The sequence below is a fragment of the Hyla sarda genome, chromosome 5 (assembly GCF_029499605.1).
Source record: "Hyla sarda isolate aHylSar1 chromosome 5, aHylSar1.hap1, whole genome shotgun sequence".
Lineage (NCBI taxonomy): Eukaryota > Metazoa > Chordata > Amphibia > Anura > Hylidae > Hyla > Hyla sarda.
The window spans coordinates 66,739,907-66,757,549 of record NC_079193.1 but is presented as its reverse complement, the minus strand read 5'-3'; the positions used below and the strand labels follow the sequence as shown (position 1 = coordinate 66,757,549).

The window sequence follows — 17,643 nt, the reverse complement described above, 5'->3', positions numbered from 1 at the left end:
ATGGGTCGTTTGGAATGAATTATCATCGTATGTTGAGGGAGAACTGTATATCAAATCATGGACTGTTAGGAATCCTCATTCACATTGCACACTGTTTCCCTGAAGTTTTTATGGAGTCTTACCATTGATAAGAGTGGGGGCTGGGAGGGGTTAAAATGTAGAGGTGATGTGGATGGGTGAAGTTGAACTTAAATGGGCACTGCCAGATATAAAAAGTTTTTACATGTTGTACATCTTGGCAGAACAATAGTTATTCTAATATACTACTTTAAAAAAACAAACACATTTTAGTAAAGAAAACTGCCTTTGAAAATCCCACCACTAGGGGTCCCCATACCTCCTGGGACACTGATGAGTCCCACAGCAGCATGAGCATGTCCAAGGGTCATGGACACAAGATTGTGATTGACAAGGCTGCAAGAGTTTTACCAAACATGTGCCTCCAGCTGTTGCAAAACTACAACTTCAAGCATGCCTGGACAGTCAAAGGATGTCTGGGCATGCTGTGAGTTGTAGTTTTGCAAAAGCTCTAGGCAGAGTAAGGGAGGGGGAGGAGTCATCACAGTGCAGTCAATAGAAGGACACGCCCCTCTCTTTGAAAAGATGAAAAAGACATTGAGCAGCTGTAATATGCTATTTCTAATGAAATATGGGTGATAGAGACATAACAATGACATGTACATGATCAGAATGAGGTACCGAGTAGAGATGAGCGAACTTACAGTAAATTCGATTCGTCACGAACTTCTCGGCTCGGCAGTTGATGACTTATCCTGCGTAAATTAGTTCAGCCTTCAGGTGGGGTGGAAAAGGTGGATACAGTCCTAGGAAAGAGTCTCCAGCCCACCGGAGCACCTGACAGCTGAACTAATTTATGCAGGATAAGGTATCAACTGCCGAGCCGAGAAGTTTGTGACGAATCGAATTTACTGTAAGTTCGCTCATCTCTAGTACCGAGTAACATATAACAGTTTTTTCTTGTATGTGGGATCTGACAGGTACGCTTTAAGATTGGGGCAGCTAAATTCTGGTTGATATAGGAAACACCAAGTCCTTTGCTATGACTAAATTCTATAGATGTAGGACTAGAACAGTGCATTAAATGTTCGCTCCAGTGTACAGAAACTCTTTCTATACCAGCCGACATGGGGAGGGGCATTGACCCAGAATCTATTATACACTGTAGTGTCCCATTTCATTTGCTTGTTGTGTCAGGTAAAAATGAACATACAATGATGGCTGCTTAATATGTTTACCATGATCTAATGCGGAAGTGGTATATCACTGGTTGACTGTAATTCAGAGCAGGTCCTGTGTTATTAGATTACTATTAAAACTGGCAGACAGGACCCAGGTGTTAATAGAAGCGATTCTCCCGGCATATACCTTCCACTTAATCACTGCTCCTGCTCCGTGGACGTAGAGGTCCAATGTAATTATCTAAACTGTAATCCGTCTCTCATTATCTGCTCTCCAGCTCTGCACAGTAGAAGTGCCTCTCCCTAGACACTGATATGGAGTCGACAAGTAGGAGAAGTGATTACATAATTATGGCCATCTAGACTGGATTCTATATTATTAGATTGAAGCTAATGATTCTCTATGACAATAATGGACAATAATTTAACCCTTGATGGCTCATGCTGTCTAATGATGTTATGTTTTCTCTATGAAGATTCTCAGAAACTGAACATTTTTGTGGCCATAAATGTAACTTGAAATATCAGAGCTTTGCATTATATGGACCCTACCCTACTCTAGATTAAAGGGGTACTCCAGCGGAAAATATACCGTATTTTTTGCCCTATAAGGCGCACCGGCGTATAAGACGCACCCAATTTATAGGTGCAAAATCTAAAAAAATTAAGATTCTGAACCTAACAGTGGTCTTCAACCTGCAGACCTCCAGATGTTGCAAAACTACAACTCCCAGCATGTCCGGACAGCCGTTGGCTGTCCGGACATGCTGGGAGTTGTAGTTTTGCAACATCTGGAGGTCCGCAGGTTGAAGACCACTGGATAGGAGGTAGTACTCGCGTGTCCCCGCCGCTCCAGACCCGTCCCCGTCCCCGACCTCGCCGCGTCCCCATGGTGTCCCCGACTCTCCGGACGTCTTCTTCCCCGGGATCCAAGCTCTCCGTCGCCGTCATCACGTCGCTACGCACGCCGCTCCTATTGGATGATGGGACGGCGTGCGCAACAACGTGATGGCGTCGAAGGAGAGCGCCGGCCAAGCAGGGGATCCCAGAGCAGACACCGAGGCAGGTAAGGTCCTGTAGGCTAAGCCGGGTTAGTGTCACTTTCCCTTCAGATGCGGCGGTCAGCTTTGATCGCCGTGTCTGAAGGGTTAATACAGGGCATCACCGCGATCGGTCATATCCTGTATTAGCCGCGGGTCCCGGCCATTGATGGCCGCAGGGACCACTGCGATAGGTGTGTGTATTCGCTGTATAAGACGCACCAACTTTTCCCCCCCCAGTTTTGGGGAAGAAAAAGTGCGTCTTATATGGCAAAAAATATGGGTATTTTTTTTTAAATAATAAACTGGTGCCAGAAAGTTAAGCAGATTTGTAAACTGCTTCTATTTAAATATAATTTAGCCATGGCAGGGAAGGAATGTCTGGCTATGCTGTCTCAGAATGAGGGTTTAACAAAATGTTTCATGAGCCACCACCACTATTCTATAAAATTGTATTGTCTTCTCTACTGGGGTTATACTCAGTAATGTACAAAATGCCATTGGTACCCAAGTTTACGGAGCAAATATCCCTTGAAATGCATTATGTTTAAGTAATCTATAACATGCCCAGCTATAGAGAATTTACTAAGTGCCCTCTGATCTTTTTAAAGGGAATGTACCACCTAAATATTTTGCCTGATAAGACACATATTCTGAAACAAATATTTTTTTTAATCTATTTTATGATTTTTTTTTGTGCATTATTATGGGGGAGCCATCTTAAGCAGTTTTTAACAGAATTTAGTCATGTGCTTTACAGCACGGACATAGAGACCCATGGACATAGAGAACAATAGACAGGACCTGTCCCATTCACATAAACAGCAGAAAATACTGGGCATTCTCTATGACCTTTTCACAGGATAGGGGATAAGTAGCTTATCACGGGGGGGTACAAATGCTGGGGTTCTCCACGATCACTGGGACAGGAACCCGACACTCTCAGTAAGAAGCGCGTGTCGTCTACCTGTAGACGGCACGCACTCCATTCATTTCTATGGGAGCGCCAAAAAGATCTGAGAGTTGTACTGAGCCTGGTGATCTGTGAGCTGTCCCGTCCCAGTGATAGTGGGGGGCCCCAGCGGTCGGACACCTCGCGATCAGCTACTTATCCCGTAACCTATAGATAAGGGAAAAGTTATTTTTAGCCAGAGACCTCCTTAAGGCTGGAATTCCACTAAGGTTTTACACCCCAAAATGCTCCAAAAAACGCACATTGTGCCGCAAAGAAAAAACGTAGTGGCCAGATGTTAGCTGCAAGTCAATAGGGAACTGCAAAATGCCATATCCACTTGCCGTTTTTCAGTTTGGCTAGAGGATAGGGGATAAGATGTTAGAACGGTGGGGGGGGGGGGTCCCGTGCCGGCAGCAGCGGCATCAGGAGCGCATCACGCCACAGCCCCTCCATTCACTTCTATGGAAGGAGGCTACGTCATAGCTGTCATGCCTCCTCCCATAGAAGTGAATGGAGGAGGCGTGGTGGCCACATCGCCAGTCATTGGGCATGAAGCAGAGTTTGCTCTGTGTGCCAAATGATGGGGTGCGGTGCTGGAGATCGCAGATTTTTTACATCAGCGATCCAAAAAACGGATGGAGTTAGCTTTTTTAAAATTAAATTTAGTAGGTTACCATTTAAAAAAAATAAAATAAAAAAAGATATAGTAGGAATGGAAAAGATTGTAGGGAATGAAATGAATATTTTTTATAATAACATTTTTATTAATTTTCTTTCAGGGACCAATTTATGTGAGCGGGCAGGGACTTAAAAATGAAGCCAGCAATCTTAAAAATGGATAAAGGGGCCATGTAATTGTAAACATAATATATTTTTTTAATCAATTTTGTGTAACTTTTTATTAAAAATGTATTTTAATTATTTGTTTTATTATGTGTGTGTGATTTTTATCAGGGATCTGTAATTTGTAACACCCGACGCCCGGGACATGCAGTTCCGGGTGCCAGGCAGGTGATTTCTTCAGGCATTTAGTCCTCCTGCTTCGGGCAAGCAGCGTTAAATGCCAGAAGAAATTCACACACTTTGGCAAACTGCTACAGTACTTACATCTCCCTGTTGCAACCTATTTCGAGCCTTCCTGGAAGGGTGCGTGCGATTGGTGACATCTTCGCATCCGCAGCGCAAGACGCCTGGGTGTTAACGTCCTGCGCGGCGCATGTGATGATGTCACCTATAGCGCGCATCCCTTCAAAGAAGGCTCGCCATTGGCTGCTGCAGGAAGATGTAAGTACCAGTGGTGGGAGACACCATGGCCGCTCAGCCCCCTCCCCCCTGTCAGCTGTGCTGTCCACTAGCAGCACCCCCCACCACCACCGGTCCTCAGCTGCGGGCAGTACGTCTGCGGTTAGCACCCCAACAACACCCCCCCGACCACTCCCCCATCATGAGCTGTGCGGCTATGATGAGGCACAGTAATGTGGGGGTGGGGGTGGGGTTGTTGCAGACATGACAAGGGCACAGTAATGGGGGGGGGGGCTGGCACACACACATTACTGTGCCCCATCTTGTCTGCATCACCCCCCCCCACACACACACACATTACTGTGCCCCATCTTGTCTGCATCACCCCCCCCCCCCACACACACACACACACACAAACATTACTGTCCCTCTTCATGTCTGCATCCCACCCCCACATAACTGTGTAATAATATTATAAGAGAGCGCAGGGGTTAACGGTAACCTATCTTCTTAGGGGGCATAATTGTTTAAAAAGGAGCCCTGATATTAATCACATCATCCTCATGTCAGGAGTGACACCCGCTGCAATCTGCCTACTAATGCAGGTACTACAACTCCCAGTATGAAGCAGAATGTGCTCCATGTTAGGAGCAGTAGTACCTGCAGTAAGGGACAAATCGCAGCAGGTGTCACTCCTGTCACCCATTGCAATCATCCTTTAACTTTCTTAGATGCAGAGCGGCATTCTGCAGCGCTCCGCAGTGGTGATTGGCCGGCACCATTGGAGCGACAAATATGAATCAGTGATGGGAATTTCTATTCACATAACTGTCTGTTCATATAGTGCAGAGATGTGGAGCGCTGCAGAGAGCTGCTCCGCATCTCAGCAATATAAAGGAGGATTGCAACGGGTGCCAGGAGTGACACCCGGGGCGATCTGTCTTTAGTGCAGGTACTACAGCTCCCAGCATGAAACAGTCTGTTACATGATGGGAGTGGTAGTACCTAAATAATGTCTAATAGAAAGAGAAAGACGTTTAAAAGTAATAAAAACACACACATAATAAAGCACATCATTAAAATACATTTTTAATAAAAAGTTTACCAAAATTAATTACAAAAATATATTATTTTTACAATTACATGGTCCCTTTATATATTTTTTATATTGTCAGCTACATTTTTATGTTCCTGCTTGCTTACATAAATTGGTCCCTGATTGAAAATTAATAAAAACTTTGTAATAAAAAAAAATATAAATTTCTTTCCCTACAATTTTTTCCATCCTTACTGCATCATTTTAATTTTTTTCTAAAAAACACCTGCAGGGAAACTGCCAAAGGGGCCAAAAATGCAATTTCCACATAAAGGTAAAAATGCCTGAGAAAACTTTTCTGGCACTTTTTCTAGCGTTTTAAACCTAAAAAAAAACGCAGGGACAAAACCTCAGTGGAATCCTAGCCTCAAGGCTATCCTTCCTTGGTCAAGACTCGTGTGAGTGCTTCTTCTGGTAACACAGAATCTTTAAGGTTTTATTCACACATACAGTATTCTGCACAGATTTGATGCACAGGATTTGAAGCTGTGTTAAGTCATTTAGGTTATCATGAAACCTGCAGCAGAAAATCCTGCTCAGGATACTGTACGTGTGAATAGACCATAAAGGTGCATAAGAATAGACCAGCTAGATCTTAAAGGGGTACTCCGGCGCATAGACATCTTATCCCCTATCCAAAGGATAGGGGATAAGATGTCAGATCGCGGGGGTCCCGCCGCTGGGGACCCCCGTGATCTTGCACGTCGCAATCGGTTAAAATCTGATTACTGTTGATCACGGGGCCGGAGCATTGTGACATTACGGCTCTGCCCCCATGTGACGTCCTGCTCCGCCCCCTCAATGCAAGCCTATGGGACGGGGCGTGACAGCTGTCACACCATGTCCCATAGGCTTGCATTGAGGGGGTGGAGCGTGATGTCATACGTGGGCGGAGCCGTGACATCACAATTGCTCCGGCCCCGTGATCGACAGTAATCAGACCTGGAGCGAACACGCTACAGGGACTGATTTTAACGGGGTGTGGCATGTGAGATCACGGGGGTCCCCAGCGGCGGGACCCCCGCGATCTGACATCTTATCCCCTATCCTGCTATATCAGTGCTTGTAATAATAGACAAACATACTGGTTTATGAACATGTAATGTCCTTATTTCTGTAACTTTAATCTATATTTCAGTAGAGAACTTCTTTAATTTACTCTCGATGCTTCAGCTATTTCTATCTATTGTAAATAATAAGAAAGTGATCTGGCCTTACAACCTTGGGTCCTTCACAAAGACGCCTCCTGCTAAATGTTCTCTCTGATTCCTCGTGCTAAAGGTGGTCTATTTTTAGTAGGTGGTTGTGCTAAATGTTACCATAGTGACTATTGGTCAATACAAACTTAGCCTTGAGTTTACCAGCCTAGGTACATACAACAAGTCATCGTGGACTGGGCCAGTCTGCCAGCAAAGCAATGCCGGACTGCAGGATTCACGTGAATCCTAGAAATGTAAAACAATCAAATAAAAGGTGCAAAAGAAATGATTCAAGACATCAAGTTCTCAAGTTTAAATAATAAAAGAAGAAAACTACAGGCTTGCTCTAGGTAACTCCTTCACATTCTGTAACAATCTGCATAGTAAGTAAACCAGTAAACGTTGCCTCTCTTTCTTTATACATATCTATTGACCCCCTATTGGGCAAAGCCAGGCACTACATCATAGTCTTAAAGGGATACACTGGCTGATAAAATGTTATGGTTGAGAAAATATTAAACATTTTGCAAATCTTTCTAACACACTTAGTATTCAGGCATTTCCATAGAAATTAGTGGATGACGTAACATCTGCAGCTCCAGGATGGGCCACATTCTGGAGACACTTATTCCCTATCCTGTGGACACAGGATAAGTTTTTTTTTTTTGCTGGACAACCCCTTTTAAAAAGTACCTGTCACCCAATAAACTGTTCTCAACTACCTCAGGCTATATTCCCTAACTACCGTATATACTCGAGTATAAGCCGACCCGAGTATAAGCCGAGACCCCTAATTTCAACCCAAAATCCCAGGAAAAGTTATTGACTCGAGTATAAGCCTAGGGTGGGAAATACCTCATCCCCCCCTGTCATCATCCAGACCCGTCATTAACATCCTCATAATCATCCCCTTGTCATCATCCCACACATCCCCCCTTCATCATCCCCTTGTCATCATCCCACACATCCCCTTATCATCCCACACATCCCCCCTTCATCATCCCCTTGTCATCATCCCACACATCCCCCCTTCATCATCCCCTTGTCATCATCCCACACATCCCCTTATCCCACACATCCCCCCTTCATCATCCCCTTGTCATCATCCCACACATCCCCTTATCCCACACATCCCCCCTTCATCATCCCCTTGTCATCATCCCACACATCCCCCCTTCATCATCCCCTTGTAATCATCCCACACCCCCCCCCTTCATCATCCCCACCCCCCTTCATCATCCCCACACCCCCCCCCCCTTCATCATCCTCTTCTCATCATTCGCCCTCAGTGGTCTTCAACCTGCGGACCTCCAGAGGTTTCAAAACTACAACTCCCAGCAAGCCCGGGCAGCCATCGGCTGTCCGGGCTTGCTGGGAGTTGTAGTTTTGAAACCTCCGGAGGTCCGCAGGTTGAAGACCACTGCGGCCTTCAACCTGCGGACCTCCAGAGGTTTCAAAACTACAACTCCCAGCAAGCCCGGGCAGCCATCGGCTGTCCGGGCTTGCTGGGAGTTGTAGTTTTGAAACCTCCGGAGGTCCGCAGGTTGAAGACCACTGCGGCCTTCAACATGCGGACCTCCAGAGGTTTCAAAACTACAACTCCCAGCAAGCCCGGGCAGCCATCGGCTGTCCGGGCTTGCTGGGAGTTGTAGTTTTGAAACCTCCGGAGGTCCGCAGGTTGAAGACCACTGCGGCCTTCAACATGCGGACCTCCAGAGGTTTCAAAACTACAACTCCCAGCAAGCCCGGGCAGCCATCGGCTGTCCGGGCTTGCTGGGAGTTGTAGTTTTGAAACCTCCGGAGGTCCGCAGGTTGAAGACCACTGCGGCCTTCAACATCATCCAGCCCCCTCTCACCCCCTTTAGTTCTGAGTACTCACCTCCGCTCGGCGCTGGTCCGGTCCTGCAGGGCTGTCCGGTGAGGAGGTGGTCCGGTGAGGAGGTGGTCCGGGCTGCTATCTTCACCGGGGGCGCCTCTTCTCCGCGCTTCCGGCCCGGAATAGAGCCGTTGCCTAGACAACGACGCATCTGCGTCGTTGTTAAGGCAACGTGACTATTCTGAGGCCGGGCCCGAAGCGCTTAGAAGAGGCCTCCCCGGTGAAGATAGCAGCCCGGACCACCTCCTCACCGGACCACCTCCTCACCGGACAGCCCTGCAGGACCGGACCAGCGCCGAGCGGAGGTGAGTACTCAGAACTAAAGGGGGTGAGAGGGGGCTGGATGATGTTGAAGGCCGCAGTGGTCTTCAACCTGCGGACCTCCGGAGGTTTCAAAACTACAACTCCCAGCAAGCCCGGACAGCCGATGGCTGCCCGGGCTTGCTGGGAGTTGTAGTTTTGAAACCTCTGGAGGTCCGCAGGTTGAAGACCACTGCGGGTGGGGGAGTTCACTCGAGTATAAGCCGAGGGGGGTGTTTTCAGCACGAAAAATCGTGCTGAAAAACTCGGCCTATACTCGAGTATATACGGTACTCCTAACACCCCTCCTTCCCTTAAAAATAATTTCAGAGCTTTAAAAAACTGTCTGTCATACCTTTCTTCTTGCTCACAGAAGGAGAAAGTGGGCGTTTCCCAGCAGGCATGACATCACTGAAGCCTGCTGGGGGACAACTTCCGCCCTCACATTGTTGCAGCATTGTGATGAATAGAAGACCTCAAGCTCTGAGCATGTTTCAGTCAGTCTGTGTTGCTATTAGTGAGGCTCTCCTTTAGCTGTCAGTCTGTGTGGCTTTCTGTGAGAATCTGTGGAGCGTTCACTTTCTGTGCAGTTGACAATCAAGCTCCGTGCAGAGAAACATTTCCTCAGTTCGGACTCCTGCCAGGCCGGAAGAAGACCGAACTCACTGTATTAACCCCTTCCCTCTCGGACTATTTTTCGTTTTTGCACTTTTGTTTGTAACTCCTCACCTTCTAAAACTCATAACACTTTCAATATTCCACCTACAGACTCATATGAGGGCTTGTTTATTGCACCACCAATTTTACTTTGTAATGACATCAATCATTTTACCACAAAATCTACGGCGAAAAAAAAAAAATATTTTGTGGGGCAAAATTGAAAAAAAAACAACAAATGCCTTTTTGTAAATTTTGGGGGCTTCCGATACTATGCAGTGCACTTTTCACACCTTATCTTTATTCTGTAGGTCCATACGTGAAACAAAGTGACCAAAAGTATGCAATTTTGGAATGTACTAATTTTTTATGTATACACCATTGACCATGCGGTTTAATTAAGGCCATGTTTACACCTCAGAATTTCCGTGTAGAATTCCGCATTGAAATGATGCATGGAGATTCTGCTGCAGCAGAATCCTGCACACAGAATTTCCTCTCCAGTTGTTTCTGGCATGGAAATTCCGAATTCCGTGTCTACAGAAAGTATGCACAGACTCTGCAAGGATTACATAGCTGTCTATGAGACAGGACGTATATACATAATACTGCATATATGCCAGTGCCTGCAGTCTCTGGAATGTCCGCATGGAGATTTTCCATGTGAACATAGCCTAAGTGTTCAATTTCTCTTCAGTGCCACCACAGGAAAAATTAAAGGGGTACTCTGTTGGAAAACATCTTATCCCCTATCCAAAGGATAAGATGTCTAATCGCAGGGGTCCCGCCGCTGGTGACCCCTGTGATCTCCGATGCAGCACCCCAGTCATCCGGTACATAGAGGAAACTCCGCTCTGTGCTGGATGACTGTTTTGTATGCACCTCCCATACATTTACAATACAATTTACAATACACTTAGGGCAGTAGTATACAGATAGAGCAGTGTGCGCTGCAAGTGCTAATCAAGTAGATGGGCTCAAATATATATCCAGGCAAACACTTTTTTTTATATATCAACTGGCTCCGGAAAGTTAAACAGATATGTAAATTACTTCTATTAAAAAAATCTTAATCCTTCCAATAGTTATTAGCTTCTGAAGTTGAGTTGCTGTTTTCTGTCTAACTGCTTTCTGATGACTCACGTCCCGGGAGCTGTCCAGCTCCTATGGAGATATTTTCCCATCATGCAAGGGATATTCTCCCATCATGCACAGCTCCCGGGACGTGACATCATCATTGAGCAGTTAGACAGAAAACTTCAGAAGCTCATAACTATTGGAAGGATTAAGATTTTTTCATAGAAGTAATTTACAAATCTGTTTAACTTTCTGGAGCCAGTTGATATATATAAAAAAAGTTTTTGCCTGGAATACCCCTTTAAGCCCAGACAGATTGATATATTGTGCAGCCATGATGGTATTTAAACCTGCTCAATAGATGTGATCAGCTGATGAATGAGCGTTCCGTTCATTCATCCACCGATCCCTTTTAACACAGAAAATGATAGCCCTGGGTAATAGAGCCTTAAGTTCCATGTACTTTCTAAAGCAAATCACCCCTTATGTATGCCTGACTTTTGTTGTACATTTAATATAAAATACAATCTCCCAAAAGATTATACCTTGGAAGGTCAGAATAAAAATAGTCATTTAGAAAAGTCAAGATCAAAGCATTGTGTATTAAACGATTTTGGCTTTGATGGCTAAATTACATTCCTCCGACAGGTAGGGGATGGAATATTTATAAGAGGCCTCCACCACATCATTCCTAATATTTGCTATAAATACTTTCTTATATATTCCTTTGATCTTAGTTACTCATCAGTCAGAAACATTTTAAGGGGTGCTCTTCAGGATATTACAAACCAAAATAAAATAAATATATACATATATATATATTTTATTTTTTTATTTTTTACAATAGCTGTAGTTTCTGCCTGGGTTGCTGGAGTCCCAAAATACTGCAATTTATATGTAACCAGGACCAGACACGGAACCAGTTTGCTCTGTGCATTCAACACAAAAGATCTCAAGCACTTTTAGTACACTCCAATTAAGTGGCTATTCAAAACCCCTATCTACATATAAAGAAAGTACTGTATGTTTTAATCTTTCAATCCGTAGCATGCTTATTCTGTTGTGGAAATGTGGTGGATTTTTATCACACATTTTACCACTGTTACCCCCTGTATACGGGTGGAATTTGCGCTGGATTGGAAGCAAGACCACCAAGGCCAGGATCCACATGTGGCAATTCAATAAAAGATATGCAGTGGTGAACATCCAAGACATTCCATGTACCGTATATACTTGAGTATAAGCCGACCCGAATATAAGCCGAGGCCCCTAATTTTACCCCAAAAACCCAGGAAAAGTTATTGACTTGACTATAAGCCTAGGGTGGGAAATACATCATCCCCCCTGTCATCATCCAGACCCCCGTCATTAACACCCCCTTCATCATCACCCTGTCATCATCCCCCCTTCATCATCACCGCCTGTCAATCCCTTTATCAGTGGTCTTCAACCTGCGGACCTCCAGATGTTGCAAAACTACAACTCCCAGCATGCCGATGGCTGTCCGGGCATGCTGGGTGTTGTAGTTTTGAAAACTCTGGAGATCCGAGGGTTGAAGACCACTGCGGCCTTCGTCATCATTCAGCCAGCCCCCCTCCCCCCTTTTGTTTTGTACTCGCCTCCCCTCGGTGGGAAGGAAGGGTGAACTGGTCCAGGCCATCTATGCTGCAGGGACAGTCCGGTGGGGAGGATTAGTCGTTGCTGGCTGTCCATTTTCACCGTTCTTCTCCGCGGCTGGCCCTGGACTAGTGACATTGCCTTGATGATGACGCAAAGGGACGTTCATGCTCAACGTCCCTGTGCGTCGTCGTCAAGGCAACATCACTAGTCCGGGGCCGGGTGCGGAGAAGAGCGGTGAAAATGGACAGCCATTGATGGCCTGGACCAGCTCACCCTAACGTCCCGCTGAAGGGAGGTGAGTACAAAACAAAAGGGGGGGGGGGGGTGGCTGGATGATGACAAAGTCCGCAGTGGTCTTCAACCTGCGGACCTCCAGAGGTTGCAAAACTACAACACCCAGCATGCCCGGACAGCCAATGGCTGTCCGGGCATGCTGGGAGTTGTAGTTTTGCAACATTTGGAGGTCTGCAGGTTGAAGACCGCTGATGAAGGGATTGACAGGCGGAAAGTCTGAAAAACTCGGCTTATACTTGAATATACAGTATACGGTAGATGAGGTTTTGAAACTTCCATATATCTATATTGCATTATAAATTAATGCAGATTTCTTGGTGCAGAATCCCACCATAAATCTGTAACAAGTAAGCCGCTGTGGACCCTGCCTTAGGGTGTATTCACACACACTGGATCTGCACTTGTGAAACCCCCTGTTGTGCATTTTACAAAGCAGTCAAAAGTACATAAGAATTGCCTTGTAAAATTCAACAGGCCAGTGATCAATCAGCTGTCGTCAATGTGGTTATTAAGTAATTTTGGTCAACTAGTTAACTGAGTAATTAGGGTGGAAATCACATGGATGACATGGCAGGGATATCTTAACTCCAGTAAAGTTGTTACACTGTCCTTTATATGCATAATTAATGCAATGAATTAAAACAGACACATTACTAGATCCAGGTATCATTCACCCCCAGGTTCTAAGGGAATTGAGTAATGGTTCAGACAGTCCCTTATCTCTAATATTAAAAGGGAAGATGTCACAATGAATATGTAGTCCAATCTGCAGGCAAAATGTGATCAAAAAGGTTAACCCGTAAAGATTGATATATAGTTTTATGGGAGGTAGGAGCAGTGCTGGTAATACATCATATAATGTTCTGAACTGGCTTAATGTAATTATGGTCAAAGGTAAATTAAAAAAAGTGAATGTAAGCAAAGCTCCAGGACCAGATGGATTACACACAGGAGTTCTTAGAGAACTAAGTTCAGTCATTTCTGTACCATTGTTTATAATATTTAGAAATTCTCTGTCTGATATTGTGCCGAGGGACTGGCGCAAGGCAAATGTGGTACCAATCTTCAAAAAGAGCTCTATGTCTTTCCCAGGTAATTATAGACCGGTAAGCCTAACGTCCATTGTGGTAATATTGTTTAATGAGCTCATGTGACCTGTGCAGTGGTCATTGTGCGGGGAGGAGGAGGTGGGCTGTGATCATCATCTTTTGTAAATGGTGTATCCTTTGTTATCTACATATTGGTGTCACATTTTTTTGTAGTCCTGTCTGTGATGATAAGGAGGAGACTACTAAAAAGTTTATTCTACGGAACAAAATATATTAAGTTATTATTAGGTGTAGTGGCCAGAATAAAAACAGATTTCAGTGTTTTTATTATTATTATAATTTTATAATAATTTTTTATTATTATTATGAGTTTTTTTAAATTTCATTTTATATCTGAAATTTCAGTTAGATATAAACAAATAGGATTTGCATTTAAATAAATTGCCTCTTTAATATTATTAACTAAAATCAGTTGAGTTTATGAGTGGCCAAAAGAGTAACAGTAAATGTAATTTTTGGACAATTCTATTGCTTTGAATAGAGAAAGGCAAAGGAAGTCATGACACGATGAACCTCTCCACCACCCAAGACCATCAGGGAAGCTGAAATTAACCCCTCTATTACTCAAAATCACCAGGGTGGTTGGTATTGACCTTCGCACTCCCATAGGCTACCAGAGGTAGTGGTATTGATCCCCTCACAACCTCCAGGATTTGCAGGATAACTAGATTAACTTCTCCACTACCTTAGTCCACCAGAGAAGCTGGCATTACCCCTCCATTATACTAGATCACCAAGTTAGTTGTTATTGACCTTGATGCTATCGTAGGCTACCAAATTGGCATAATCCCTTCATTGACCTAGATCAGATCAGAAACTAGAGTACTTTCTCAACTACCCTAGATTACCAGTGGGAGGGCACTAACACCTTCACTACTCTAAAAAAATAGTGAAATCTGTATATGTATAAGTAGTTAACATAAGAAGTCTCATTGTAACATTCTTAGGACCCGTTCACGGTGCTCCCCGTCGAGAATAGCCGTCAAAGCCTCTTTTTTTTCTTTCTGACTTTAACAGCCGTTCTCATAATGGGGAGCAAGGGGCAACAACGGGTCCTGGCGGCTCCCATTTACTATTAGGGAGGCCGCTGGGAGCTGTTATGAATAGCGGGAGAAAAAGGTGGCACATGCAGTATTTTTTCTCCCGCTATTCTCCCCGGCTCCCCGGACAGCCCTCTCACTATCGTGTCATAATGGTAGTGTCAATGTAGCCTTAACTGTAAAGCAATATATATATCCTGCAGGATACTAATGCCTGTCCCAGTAGAGCTTACAATCTAATTCCTCCAGCTATTAGGGTCACTCACTTTGGACACGTTTATAGAATCTTAGTAACTTTGATGAAGAACTTGAGTAACCAAGGAACCCCACACAAATAAGGCTGTTTTCATTGACAATGTGAATACTGGTAGTTACTATGCACAATGCACTAGTAAAGCTGCTTCACTGGAGCACTATAATCTTCCACTGAAACAATAAAAATGTCTGTCAGTTCAGCTCAAGCATTTTGCATCTTCATATTCTTGAGCTCCTATCACTTATCCAAGTATTTTTACATACAGAATCCATAAAAAATGTTTCTGCTTTCATGGACTACCAAGAAATCAAAATGGTAGAAGGCAAAATAAATAGGTGAAATAAGTTCTGATATATACGCTTGTCAGAATCAAGTCCCTTGAGGCCACCAAAGTCCTACTAAGGTTCTAACCACCATTTACACTGAACATGTTCATTTATTGTACACACAGGACATGACCTATCAACAGTAAGGTCTAATAGGTTGTCTGTGAATCAGTCCATACAAAATAGATCCTAGTGACAATGATTGGCTCCAGATGAGGTTTTCTTCTGCTAGATCTTTGGGGCCTATAAATACATTCGAGCCTGTGCCCAATAGAGAATCCTCGTTGGTGGGTGAGATTGACCCTGCAAAATACACCCATCCACACAATGCTCATACATGACACACCACACCATTGCCTGGATTCTCATAATGGGTGGGGACCCTAAATTCTCATAATGGGTGGGGTCCCTCCATAATCAAGAATTTATTCTCTATCTTGTGGATAACTTTAAATGTAGAGACAACTTCTTTAAGATGAATGCACCTGGGCAATGAATATCATAATTTCACACTGTATTCAATGTGTCATTCATGCTTTGAGTGATCACAAATAAATGAATGAATACTATCTCACATCTATCTCTTCTTATCTATCTATCTATCTTTAACATACATAGGACAGCAGCACTCCCAAATAGTGAAAAAAAAATCTGGTCTTTATTCACAAATGTGCAGGCGACGTTTCAACTGGCTCACCCAGCCATTTTCAATGGCTGGGCGAGCCAGCTGAAACGTTGCCTGCACAATTGTGAATAAAGACCAGATGTTTTTTTTATCACTATTTGGGAGTGCTGCTGTCCTATGTATGTTACGTGAAGTTTGGGATTGACTACCTAGATCCTTATACAGACTGCACTCCAACATCCTCAATTTTGGTGTACTGTTTTCTTATGTAATTCTATCTATCCATCTATCTATAAATATCTCCCAATAATGCAAAAATATATATGTTTATACAGACACCAGAATTATTTTACGTGAATCCATCACCTACTTAATCAGCATGTATCCTCTTATTTGGTCAAATTATCACCATAGGTTATATGAAGCAGAGTTGTTATTATAAACTAGTTAAAGGGAAATATTATTAATCCAAGATTGTTACAGTTTGTAGATGTCCATTACACTGAAAATAGGTTTATTTGTATTGCCAGATACTGTAGAGTAGACATAAGAAGAACTGTCTGTATATGGTCTATAAAGGAAGGCAAAGAGAATTTGCATATACAAAACCTTAACACAACAAGGTGCACGCATCATACCTAGGAGTCCATGAGGTTCTGATTGTCGTCTCTCTGTGCCTCGTCCCTGATCCTTCCGTTTCTTGCTACTTCTGAGACTGCCAAAACGCTTCATCAGGGATAGTAAGTGATGCCGCTTCAGCAGATCATATCCACATCAAACAAAAGATAATTTTGCAAGAAATGACTAAAATGAAAATCTACATAAAAAATGTACAAAATGAACTCCTTATATAAATAAGGAAAAAGACCAAAGTGAAGATTTTGTAGAAATCCACTTGTTGGAGTTTAGGAACTGTAGCAGAGAATCTCCCAGCCAAGCTGCATTGCAAGCTCTGCTATAGATCTGAAACTCACACACTGAATTCTTCTCCTTAAGTGGTGAAACAGGCTGCAGATACCATACAAGATCTTCCTGCTTGGGGAAGGTCAGTGGTGACTGATAAGGCTCCCTTTATAAAATTCCACATCAGGAAAAGCCAGGCAGGGGATTGTCATGTGCAGTTGTGAATAATGTCTCTTTAAAAAGACTGTAAAAGGAATCCACCCTTGTCCAGACAATTCCTGGCACCAATTGGCCGGAGCACATTCTCATTATAATGTGACATCACGCAGCTATTTTGACTCGTTCTCTGGGCCCTTTGCTGAAGCAAGAAAGCATATGCTGGTTACGGGTTGATGTCAAGTGCTCTTCGGTCACTAGCAGATCCACATGTCACAACAGCATGATCATTCAAAATAGAAAATGCTCTCCCTCCGAAAGTGAATGGCTCCAGGCTGAACTAAGGACGTCCCTTGTGCAGCCAGATATTCACACTGTTGTTAACCCATGGGGCACTGGGTGTGCATTTTTTTTTTCTTCCTCTTTTTTCGCAGGTGCTTGTGTGCTTAAGGTGCGATTCATTCATTTAGAGAGGGTAAACAGTAACATTGAGAAGTTATAGAACTGTGATTTCAGCTCACAAGGTTTTGTGACCTTAGAACAGCCAAACAGATTGGCCGCATGTTGCAACCTCATTCTTACTGTTAGGTCAAGCATGGCAAAGGATATCCTGGGACACTATGAAATCTCTGACACCTATCTGCTAAACCAGAAGGTAATGTGGTGGCCCAGT

The 17,643-nt window shown here is 43.9% G+C and overlaps 1 protein-coding gene across 3 annotated transcripts in view; it reads right to left on the bottom strand.

Annotated features, from left to right (window-relative positions):
• PRKAG2 (protein kinase AMP-activated non-catalytic subunit gamma 2) overlaps nucleotides 1–17,643 on the bottom strand; it is a 391,725-nt gene that overhangs the window by 150,725 nt on the left and 223,357 nt on the right. Inside the window, exon 1 of one of the 3 annotated variants that reach the window (XM_056519620.1) lies at nucleotides 16,550–16,720. The exons of the other annotated variants lie outside the window; for them this stretch is intronic. Within the exon in view, the coding sequence (XP_056375595.1) occupies nucleotides 16,550–16,643 (94 nt within the window). The 5' untranslated portion in view covers nucleotides 16,644–16,720. Of the gene's footprint in view, nucleotides 1–16,549; nucleotides 16,721–17,643 lie in introns of those variants that run through there. 3 annotated transcript variants of the gene reach the window in all.